Below are 11,832 nucleotides of genomic sequence, written 5' to 3' on the forward strand. Positions count from 1 at the left end.
TTTGAACTAGTTTTTAAATTTTAAATTTCACCCTCATATGCTTCCATCTTAAGAGCAAAGACTACCTTCAACAGTCTGTTGAACATGTAAGCTCTCTAGCCTTAGTACAAATAGTTTTAAGAAGTTTAATTAATAAACACCTGAATTTACACAAGTGAAAGATTCTTATGAACACAAATCTTTTTTAAAATCTTTTTTATTTGGTACAGGGTCTTGCTATGCAGCTGGGACTCCTAGTGATCCTCCTGTGTCAGCCTCCCCAGTGCTAGGATTACAGGTGTGTCTCACCATGCCCAGTCTCAATGGCCAGCATGGCGCAGAGCAGGAGTGACATGGCATGTGGTACAGGGGATTAAAACTGGGTTCTTGCTCTTGCCAGGCAGGCGCTTAGACTGCCGAGCTATCTCCCTAGCCCATGAATATAAATCCTTTGTGAAAGGGATTTTAGAAGTTATGCTGGTCTCAGACCAGTGGTAGATTATAATATACTAGTTGGTGGTACATTTTGACCCCACCAGTGGAGAAAGAAGAGAGATGGATCAGGAAGAAAGGGTCAGTCCTTTCTTTACTTCTGTGTAGGTAAGTTTTACATCACTATAACAGATACCTGACAATAAACTTACACAGGGAAAAAGTGATTTTGGCTCATGTTTGGGAAGTTTCATTCCATACTAGTTCCACTACTTATGCCTGTAGAGAAGACATCACAGTGGGCAATCTGTGGCGGAGGACACCTGCTTAGCTCATGTTGGGAAGTGGAGGAGAAGGGGGAGGGGACAGGAAAAGGGAGGGGGAGGGCAGGGGGACCAGGCAGGGTCCTTCAGTTCCTGGTCAGGGCACACAGCCAATGACTTAAGGGCCAGCCGCGGGGCCCCCACCTCTCAGAGGCTCTGCCCCTCCTAGTGTCACACTGGGGGCCAAGACCTTAGCACACAGACACACACTGGAGATCCATGTTATAGCAATCTCCTCTAAGATGTGCAAAATTAAGGCTGAAAATACTGACGGGTAATTGAGAAGCTGGTAACATTAGAGGTTTGTGTTACCTTCTCTTCTGTGTTTCTGGGCCTGTTTCCCATGAAGAGAGAGTGGTAGTTGCACTATCTATTCAACAAGTATCTATTGATAACCTACTGTGTGCCAGGTACTATTCTAGGCACTAGATGTATCAGTGACTTTTAAAAAGGCTCTGCTCCACATTTTATGTTCTATTAGGAGGGACAAATGGTTGTTCCCTTTTACAGGGTACCCAGGGCTGGCATTTCTCTGGGGAGGTGGACACCCATGCCCACCCTGCCCACGGTTTTCTGAGCAGAGATTCCTGTCAACTCTTGTTGATAGAGTGGCTTCAACTGATACCTCCTCCCTGCACTCTAAGGGTGGTCACCATATAAAATGAGGGACGGGAGTTCAATTTACTAATTTAGTGCAAAATAATTTTCTAAGGCATTAATTGGTAAAGCAAAATACACTCATAGTATAATAAAAAGGTTTTATTGTTTGGAGTCTATGTATGCATGTGTATGATTAAGTGACTGCAACAGTTTTACTGTTGTTCATGTGTAAAAGGGATGTGGGGTGTGTGTGTGTGTGTGTGTGTGTGTGTGTGTTTTGTTTACAGAAGGATCTTTTATACAGCTGTCCTTAATTTGGAGGCTTGTTTTACTCAATACTTTCATTATAACAAAGGAAACTGAGGGGCACAATTGCTCAGTTCCCTTTCTCAACCACCCGATATAAAGCTTACCCAGAAGGATTGTGGTCCTTCACTATTTCCTCTCATGGCTGTCAAATTAGAATTGGGATTTTAAATCTTCCATTTCCTGCTGCATGTCACGTCAAGGAAAGGATGAAATTGAACTCATTTTTGAAAGCAGAATGTCAGTGCATTTTTCTTTCCTATAATCTAGGAGGAGGCTAAAAGTATCTCTTCGAAAACTAAAGCACAGACTAAATCTTCATCCTGCTTGGGCAGCTGTTTCACAGGCTGCTGCAGTCTCCAGCCAGCTGTCTACATGGGAGAGCTTAAAGACAATTGCCATCCAAGAAACACTTTAAGAAATGGGGAGTGCATAAACTCAGATTGCCACGCTGTGCTCGGGCCCTCCAGGGCAGAGTAAAATGGCGAAGGAAGTCACATTTTGGCTATTACAACTATTACAAGCCCAAGGCTCATGTGAAGCTTTGATTGGTCTTTCGAAGATGAATAAATAAAGAGATGCCAACCTTGTAGGCACACCCTTGGGAGGTCTGGGAAACTCTAGTATCTGCACTGGGCAAAGCTAGGAAGGAGACTAGAGGTTGCAGGGTAGCGTTGCTAGCGAACAGGTACAGGAACCTGCAGTAATGCCACAAGCAGGTGTACCCAGTGTTCCAAGCACTGCAGTCAGAGTCTGAGCTGGGCACTGTCCAGAGATTACTTACCTTCTTCTTCTGGACTTTAGATGCATTCTTCAAATCTAGTTTGTGGTTCTTAAAAGGGCAGCTATAAGTGGGGTTCAATCCCCAGCACCACAAGCTGTGCTGGTTCCACCCCCAGGCACGCTGAGCTGGCCACCAAGACAGGTGGTGCAAGCCTGTAATCTCAGCGCTGGGGAGGCCGAATATAGAAGGATCACTGAGTCTGAGCTGCACTGTAAGATCCTGTCCCAAATACATGGAAGAAAAAAAAAAGGCTCTGGCTCCTTTAGCATCTAAGGGGAGGCTCCAAGAAGCAGAGGGGCAGAAACAGCCCCCTTGCTGTGGCCTCCTCTCTCTAGGACCTAGCCCCTCGGCCTCATAGATTCCCCTCCCTTCTCTTCCTGACTCTTCCTGTCATGCTTGTTGACCTCTCCTCTTCAAAACACAATACCCAACATGCTCAACTTAACCCTGCCAAGGTCATGGGTTGCATCTCTCAAGTCATCTGCAACCTCTGAAGGGGTAATGGGGCAAAGTTTAATTTGGCTCATGGTTCAGGGAATTCAGGGCATGGCCAGTTGGCCCCTAAGGCAGAAACTTCATGGATGACTGGGTTTCACTTTTAACTGATTTGATTGATCTAAGACATAGACTGGGCCTAAGTAGTCAAAAATGCCTCCCAGGTGATTTTAACATGCAAAGTTGAGATCCACTGTACGGACATGACTACAGTTCTTCCTCCAGTCATTCCTAAAGACAGGTTGTGATAGGTAAACTGAAATATCCTGATTTGACCAAAACATTTCCCTTCCTCTCTTGAAGCTTTTGTGTGGCTGGCTCGGCCCACCCTGGGAGTGGGGCAGACGTGTCATATTTCACCAGGGATTGAACCACGGTCCCTGAACTTGTCTAAGCTTGCCTAAGCAAGTGCTTTAGACCACTGAGCTATCTCGCTGGCTCCTAAGCCTGACTTCCTAGTACAGTAACCTAAGAGAGTTCTGAGCAAAAAATTTAATACACTGAGGTTAACAGAACTAATGAGGAAGTGTTCCATCTCAGAAAAGGGGGAAACTAGAGTATCCTCAGAACTTGGGACTACAGCCTGAGGCACTGCTGTAAATTCATAGCTTTTACATAATTATACAGATTTATTCATAGATAGATGCAGTTTCTGCATAAAATTGAGGACAGGCTGAGGAAACTCAAGAGACATAACCACACACAGTACAATACCAGGTTGGATTCTTGGGCTATCAGCAAAATGTTAACTTTGTACCATGCAATTAATATTAAATTTCCAATTTGGTAAGTCAGACTGTGGTTATTAGTAGTCTTTTACTTAAATATACATGAAGGTACTGAGGGGCAACACGCAATCAGGTCAACAGTCTTAAGTGGTTCAAGAATGTTAACAATTAGTAATCAGAAGTATCCATGGGGATTCTGTGTACTATTATCTACAAACAAAAACTAGAAATTGTATCTAAACTGAAAAAATTAAGAAGGACATCAGATGGTACTACTCTGCTCAAAATCTAACTACATACAGCCACACAGACCAGTATATGAATGCTTGCATGTCCACTGTCACTTTATTCATAATGGCCCCAAACATAAATGCCATTGACTGGCTCAGGAAACCGCTCCCCATGCCCAATATGGATCAGTCTCAAAGGCAGCCCAGATGCACCAACTACCATGACAGAAAGCAGAGTGGGTGCCTGGGACTGACGGCACAGGGAATCATTTCACTGCAAAGAGACACAAGGAATCCTCTTGGGGTGATGGAAAGCTCTTTACCTGGATGACTACCTAACTCCACAACTGTTCTAACTCATCAAACGGGCACTAAAGTAGGTGAATTTTACTGTTCATAAATAATCTAACTTTAAAAACTTTCTCAAGTAGTTCCCAATTTCAGTGAGAGCTTAAGTCATTAAAAAGGCCCACCCTCACCCGTTTTCATGGCACACTTGCTTTCCTCTAACACAGCCACCTGAATATGGCCCACAGGTTGGGATCTGTGACGAGGAGCAACTAGGAGTAAGCAAAACACTTAACATCCAAGAGTAATTCACTGTTACCAAAGTACACAGGCTTGAGGACTGGATTTAAAAAGTTACCCAGAGGAGGCAATCTCCAAAGGTGGCAGTTTTAGGGATAAAAAAATTATTTTAATTTTGTCTGCTCAGTGTACATGCAAAAGTGATGCCATAAAAATCTGTTTACCTAAGTCTAAACGTGGCCCTTCTGCAAGTATTCAAGCCAAGGAAATACTAAAATACAGACGCCAACAAATACAAAATGTATCATACCTCAAACAATTGTCCATTTCCACAGATTCCCATGGCGTCAAAACAGGGAGAATCGAGTCTTAAGCATAAATCAAACTACTAAAGGACTTTTGAATGCTGCTATTTAAGAATTACAAGGAGACGGCAAGATTAGCATTGGCAATTAGCCTACCTGTCCTAAAATGGATTATAGATTAAGTCCTTCCCTTGGGGGTTTTCAATAATGAAGTCTGATAATAACCAAGCGGTACTCCTTAGGAAGTGTCACCTCAAGAGAAAAAAATAAACTGCAAACTTTAAAGATACACATTTCTTGTTTTCTTAGAAAGGAGTAAACACAGTTGGTCTTAAATAACCTTTGTTAAATACTGAACAAAAGGCTCACGAAATCCCTACCTCTATTAAAGTACAATGTTCATTTTCTTGAGGGACATAAAGATCAAATTTAGGTCTTGCTCAGGTCTTATTTTCTGTAATACCCAGAATGATCTATTATAAATATTGAGTCTCTTTAGCCTTCGTTAAAATGCCTGAGTAGGGGCTGGGGAGATGGCTCAGTGGAATAAGTGCTTAGCTGGCAAGCACAAAGGCCTGAGTTCAAACCCCAGTTCTGCAAATAAATAAATAAATAAATAAAATAAAATAAAATAAAATGCCCGAGTGTTGCTTTATCACTAACTACTCTAAAGAAACTAAAAAACATTGCATTAGTTTCACACGCTTAAGATGCATTTTAGACTAGAATAAGCACTTCATGATTGGGCAGTGAGCAATAAGCACAGCATTACTTAGAATACAAATAAAAGTTTATTGTACAAAATTAAGGCCTTCATATTACACAGCTCACTAAGGCTAAAGACTAGATGAAAAATTTCACTTTTACTTCCCCACTGTCTACAACCATTAAAATGGCCTGACCACATTATCAAAACAAAAGCATAAATAACACCAAGTCCCGTAAAGATGCCCATCCTGAGGTTATTTCTTGGCGTAGGTGATCTTCATTGCATGGGATGGTGTAATCTTAAATCCTTGTAATGCATCCCTGGCAGCTCCAGCCTGCCCATCATTTTCGAATTCCACAAAAGCAATGTCATGCCTTCCAGGTACAAGACGTACTTCCTTAAAACCAGGGAACCTGAAAGGAAAACATACAATTCATACGTACAAACAAATGCATGAATGTCTGCTTTGTGCTTATATTTGTAAGCACCTTCCTCATACTGGCCCAGGAAATGTAATCATGCACCCCCAAGCGTCTTGATTAGGAGGAAGTCTTAATACTGGGAAAGAACTGAAAATATGCTGATTCTATTTCTGTCATTATATTAAAGCTCTGATTCCTGATTTACTCACTAGTTAGAACTAATAATTCAAACATCAGAGAATATTTAGCTTTCTCTTTGCCAAATCTGCAGATTGGCTTCAATCCCTGATGAGCCCCAGGCGACATCAATGAACCCATAAGGAATGACTGCTGTGGGATGACAAATGGCTTCCACTCACAGAAGTGCTGAGTGTCCTGTTGGGAAAACCCCAGAAACAGACTGACTTACTGATTAAACAGCATGGACAACATCATCTCGTTGGTCTCTTCTGGTAAGTTATTAAGGAACAAAATATAGTTTGGAGGGTAATCAGGGACCTATCCAAAAAAAAAAAAAAAAAAAAAAGGACAAAGTTAGCTTGTATGTATAAACAGCACTGTAAATCATTTGATTCCTATATTAAAACCTGAACTTCAGAGCTATACTCCAGATTTTATAAGCTTGTGAAATCTTACAACAAACACTAACACTGAAAAACAATGCCAATAAGAAATAAATATAACCTAACAGCAATTAAGTGAAGCAGATGTTCAAGTCACAGCACCCCAAATCTGAAGACTGCAATCATAAAGGTTTTAGGTATTCAATTACTAGTATATAAAACGGTATTTATGTTTCAAGCATTTAGAGGTCAATTATAATTGGAGAATTCTGTCATGGAGAATACATAATTAAAGAAACTAATTAAAACAGAGGTTATCCCCTCTCAGCTGGACACCCCACTCAGGTAACACTCGTTTTTTTTTGGTGGTACTGGGTATTGAACTCAGGCCCTTGCACTTGCCAGGGAAGCGCTTATTCCACTGAGCCATCTCCCCGGCCCCCTACTCAACTCTTCTGTGCTGCTGTTTGTCGCTGGTCAACAGGGAACACAGAACTGGAAAGTCACTGCTGAGAACCATTTCTCAGTGCCTGAGGCCAGACTATGAATAATGTACACATAGCACCCAGGTTTACCTAAAAACAAGTGCGTTATCAGCTATTAACCTATCTGATGCCCTACCCTGAGGTTATGAAGGTCTGCATACAAAGAGTCCCATCTTCAGGCTAGTTTCATGGTGAGGAGAGATCAAGTTATTTGCGCATTATTTTTTGTTCAAAAAACAACGAGCAAATTAACTCAAGGCTTAGAGAATTAAGTTCTGGCATTTCTGAAATGGACTATAAATGCTAAGAATGGAAGCAGAAAAAACAAAATGCAAATAACTTAAAACCAGAGGAAAAATCCTTAATGAACAAAGAAGTCTCTGGATTTATGGATCTTGCCAAACTCTAATACCACAAAAAGCAAGTATGAAACCATTAACACAAACCGCAGCTCTTGATTTTGAAGTACTTGGAGATTTGGCAAGGATTTCTACAACATATACGAGAGACCTTAAAATATAAAGCGAAAGGGTATCTGTGCTAAGGAGTAGGAGCAAGGCCAACCCAAACACCATTCCGAAAGGGAGTACGGCCCGGCTAAGAAGAGAGGCGCTCGTAGCCTCACCAGCCCTCGGCGCGTTGCCACACAGTGAATGCCTGGCTACTCACTACAGCAACACTTGCTCCCTGACCTTAGACTCAAATCTGCCACTGGGATTCTGTCACTGAAGCATTATGGGAAACAAGTAATACTCAGTTCTGTTTACTTCCTCTTAAAATTTAAAATGTTGTGAAGTGTAAGTGTCTAACTTTAAAGTGGTATCAAATTTTACATATGATTTCTTACAGATGGAGTAATTTTGGTTTCAAAAATATAGGAGTTGCTTTGTATTGTTATAATTCTTATAATTTTATTTTAAAGTAAGAAGTATATGGAAAAAAATGTTACCTGAGGATTTGGTGCTGCATTTCCTTGGGTATTAGCTGTTGATGTTCCCTAAATAAAGAAATAGGGAAACAATTAAAATTCCCAGCACTTCTAAAGACAGCAGTTATTTATAATTACTGTATAAAAATAACATTTCCCGACTTTGTAACTTCACTTAATTTTACTTTAAGAACTTACATTTTAACTGATTTAAAATTCATGTATTTAACTGATAAAAGATTTCTGAAAAGTCTGCCCCTAAGTTTTAAAGAATTGTACAATAAAACTTAGTATCTATGCTTTAAATTGGAGAATACATGCAAAAAACAAGGTCTAATCCTACTTTTCGTAAAACTGTGTATACACATACTAAGTGCAAATGATTTCTAACCACTTTAATTCAGAAGTGACTACTTTTTGAGTAATTTCACTTTTATCTATTTCACATTAGATTTTGTGAAAGAAAAGAATCTCTGAGTGGACCATTCACGATACAGTGTTTACAATACTGTCTTTATAGGCAGCATTTGCTGGCAGAACATAAAACAAGCCAATGGGGATTAACATTTTAGAGAAAGATGGAATTAAATGTCATGCAAATGAAAAAAAAAAACTTCTATACATCTCTGTATGTAAACACCTACAATTTATTTTGTTGCTTAAATATAACACTGGAGTTTTAGATCTTGGTCATTACAACTTCTAAGAATTCCACCCTATAAACACACACGTATCACAAATACTTGCTCCAAAGATCATCTCGCACATGTATGACAAGCATCCAAAAAAATGAACATTATCTGTCTCACCTGCCCAGGTTTTTTGTTTGCAGTTGTTGCAGTCTGTTCTACAGTTTTGGCTTTTTTCTTTTCTTTCTTCTTTTCCTTGTCAGCAAAAGTGCCACGCATTTTAGATATTATATCAGAGTCTGTTTTTGCATACTGGATTCGCTGTTTTAATTTTTTGAAAACAGGTTACTTTCCATCAGGCTGAAGGCTATTCACTGCAGTCATTAATGTTTCAACCTCCACTAGACAAATATACTACAAGCTAATTTTAAAAACACTTCCTAAGGAAATGGTCAAAATATACTGAGTGCCAGATGGAAATCAATTGTGGCTGCATGTACAACTAAGACAGAGTTCGATTCAACTGTATTAAAAGAAAAGCCGTCTGTTTTCATATGGAGAAAACAAGACTGAAATACCCGCACCATGGCTTCTTTCCAGGTAGTGACAGCAAACCACACTAGAAATGTGTTACCTCTTAGCAGCATGCCTGGCTGGGGGCTCAACATGTGTTATCAGCTGCAGAATGTGCATATGGAATTGTTACTCTCGATGCTTAAAGCACCCAGGACTGAGAACAACTTTCCTTTGAATACATCATTTTTCGATGAAATGACTTTAATAGCCACAGCAATTTAAATTTTAAAATGTTTTGAAAGGAAACAAGGGACAGCATCCGAGCTTGTGCAGCTGGGCCACTCACTGACTCTTACTATGCCAGAGCCAGCAGGAACCAGGCACCTGTGAAACAGGGAAGTATTCAGACACTGGCCCAGCAGGCTTACTTTCTGTCAGCTGTAACAAGCAATATAGCAGCTTACACAACTTGTCAAAGTGCAAGTCTGAGATTCTGTGCTTTCAACAAGTACAAAGGGGCCAGGCTAAGAGCATAGGGACCAACTCTGAGTAGTACAACCCTGGCCTAAAGCATCCATAAAGCTAATGCCAATACCAATGAACTGTCTGAATATTTTGGCCACTAGCCTTCCAAGGGCATAAGAGAACCTGTACTGTAACATCCTGTAACTCAGTTGTGTCCCAAATTTTCTGATCAGGGTGATTATGGGGCCACAAAGGTAAGTGATCGATGATGTAGAGTGTGCCTAAGAAGAGTCACCTGGAGGGAAAACATTCTCTCAGGCTTTCACAGACAGCAAATTGGTTAAGCAATGAATGTGACTCAGCCACATGGCTGACACTGACAAAAGAACTATCAACTGCAGTACAGGGTTTCAGGATAAAGCCTGAGGGGATTTGACTGACCTTGTCAAATACAAAAGTTACATTTCTAGTTACATAGGTCTTACTTTATCTTGGTCTTAACTATCCAGCAGAAAAGTATAAAAACGAGGTATAAAAAGTAAAGCTTTATTAATATGCTGAGCTGTAAAGGGCTCAAGTCAACAACTTCTGACACTGCCAGTCCTATGGATAACCCACTACTATTATGGACTACTGGACTATATTGGAATATTTTGCTGAATTCACGCACCTACAATATTTAAATAACAATGGAATACCCATCTCTGACAAAACTACACAAAAAAAGGGGATATAAATGAAGGATCATTTTGTATCTGTATATTCAAAATAGGATATACAGCTACTTTCTTTTAATTCAATGAATAGAAAGTTTTGTTCTAATAGTGTTTGTGGACAGGATATCATGTCTGCATCTTATACTATGAATAACCACTAAGAAGACAACAATATTCAATGTATTAATTATTGATACTGTCCTACTAATCAGTTTTGAAACTGTCTCATTGTTATTTCTGAATAAAACTATTTAAAAATACAATAAATTAAAAAAGAAAAGAAAGTAACATCCTTACAAAAGTCTTTATGTCTTTAATCTGGTCTACATACAAGCTATCTGAATCTTGTGTGTATCTGTCATATTATGCATATTTCTGCCAAGTGGAAGGAAGAGACAAGAATGCAATTAAAACCAAAAGTGTTGCTTCACTAAAGGCTAAAAGTCCTTAATAAAAATAGAGAAATGCGCCCCCCCCCAAAAAAAAAAAAAAACAGAACAAAACAAAACAAAAAACCAGACATTTGGCCAATGACTTAAACTGTTATTTAAGGTGTTACTATGTGCAGACTGCAACTTTCATTTCAAGCTAACAGTGGGAAAAGTAACTGCCTCTCTGGTCACATCCAAACACAGTGGCCCTATAAATTACTATCTAAAACTGCCTCTTTATAGCAAGAATTCGATCTCAGTCCTCAGAAGACAAAAAGGCATTTTAAAGGTGCATAAATCAGAAGGCAGAGGATGTGTTAAAACCAAGAGCAGTTCTTCCTTCTTTCTCCTTCAGCTGGAGGTGAGTGCACCAGAGAAGCAGTGAGGCATACCCTGCCACACCCTCCAACTTCAGGCCGTTTCCGCAAGTGCCAGGCTCTGAGCTGCACACACTCTCTGTGGGCTTCCCTGCCAGCAGCTCTAAGTCTCACCCGGCATCAAGGTCTAACCGAAGGAAACAGGCTGCTAGTTCAAACAGTCTGACTTGGCTATAGCTCCTTGATGTCTCAAACCTTGTCCCTGACCTGAACAGACCTTGGTGACCTGATCTGTGCACCTTTATGAAACAGTCCCCTGTGAAAGTATCTGCTTTCAGCCACAGCTCCCAGCTGGCTGGTCTAAGTCAGGGGTTTTCAACCAGAGGTGATTTTTTTTCTGGCCAGCAGACATTGTTGGCTGTCATGTCCCTGGTATGCTGTGGCTCGAGGCCAAGGTTGCTGCTGGCACCCTACAATGTGCAGCAAGCCCTCCCCAACAGAGACCTGTTGGTTTAAAATGTCAGAAGAGCCACTGCTGAGAAACCCTGGTGTACAGCGCATACCCATAAATGATAAAAGTATACCTGTAACTTAAAGATACAAAAGCACAAGATTTACATCTATACCAAAGGTTTCATGATAAAAGTGTGGTTTTACAGCTAGGTGCGAGTGGAGCTGCAGGCACGCAGGCCGAGACTCTGTGGACCCATGACCGAGTATCCGAGGCGGTGAATAACAGCTCTTCATGTCTACAGTAAAAAATGGCTTCCAATAAAACTACAACTACATTGCAAAAAATGGGAAACAAACAACATGGAAAAAGTAAAAAAGGTGAGGAAGCAGAACCTTGAGTTTGTGGTGGAAAGAGTACTGGACTGACGTGTAGTGAATGGGAAGGTGGAGTATTTTCTGAAGTGGAAGGGATTTACAGATGCTGACAA

General features: G+C 40.5%; 1 protein-coding gene across 1 annotated transcript in view; it reads right to left on the bottom strand.

Moving 5' to 3' along the window:
- Positions 1-5,482: 5,482 nt before the first annotated feature.
- The window catches only part of Snrpb2 (small nuclear ribonucleoprotein polypeptide B2), a 12,025-nt gene continuing 5,675 nt past the window's right edge, over positions 5,483-11,832 (bottom strand). Inside the window, exons 4-7 of the mRNA XM_004635608.2 lie at positions 8,627-8,767; positions 7,839-7,886; positions 6,251-6,339; positions 5,483-5,832 (exon numbers count right to left, since the gene is read on the bottom strand). Of these exons, the coding sequence (XP_004635665.1) occupies positions 5,673-5,832; positions 6,251-6,339; positions 7,839-7,886; positions 8,627-8,767 (438 nt within the window). The 3' untranslated portion in view covers positions 5,483-5,672. The remainder of the gene's footprint in view (positions 5,833-6,250; positions 6,340-7,838; positions 7,887-8,626; positions 8,768-11,832) is intronic.

The sequence above is a fragment of the Octodon degus genome, unplaced genomic scaffold (assembly GCF_000260255.1).
Source record: "Octodon degus isolate 3935 unplaced genomic scaffold, OctDeg1.0 scaffold00073, whole genome shotgun sequence".
Lineage (NCBI taxonomy): Eukaryota > Metazoa > Chordata > Mammalia > Rodentia > Octodontidae > Octodon > Octodon degus.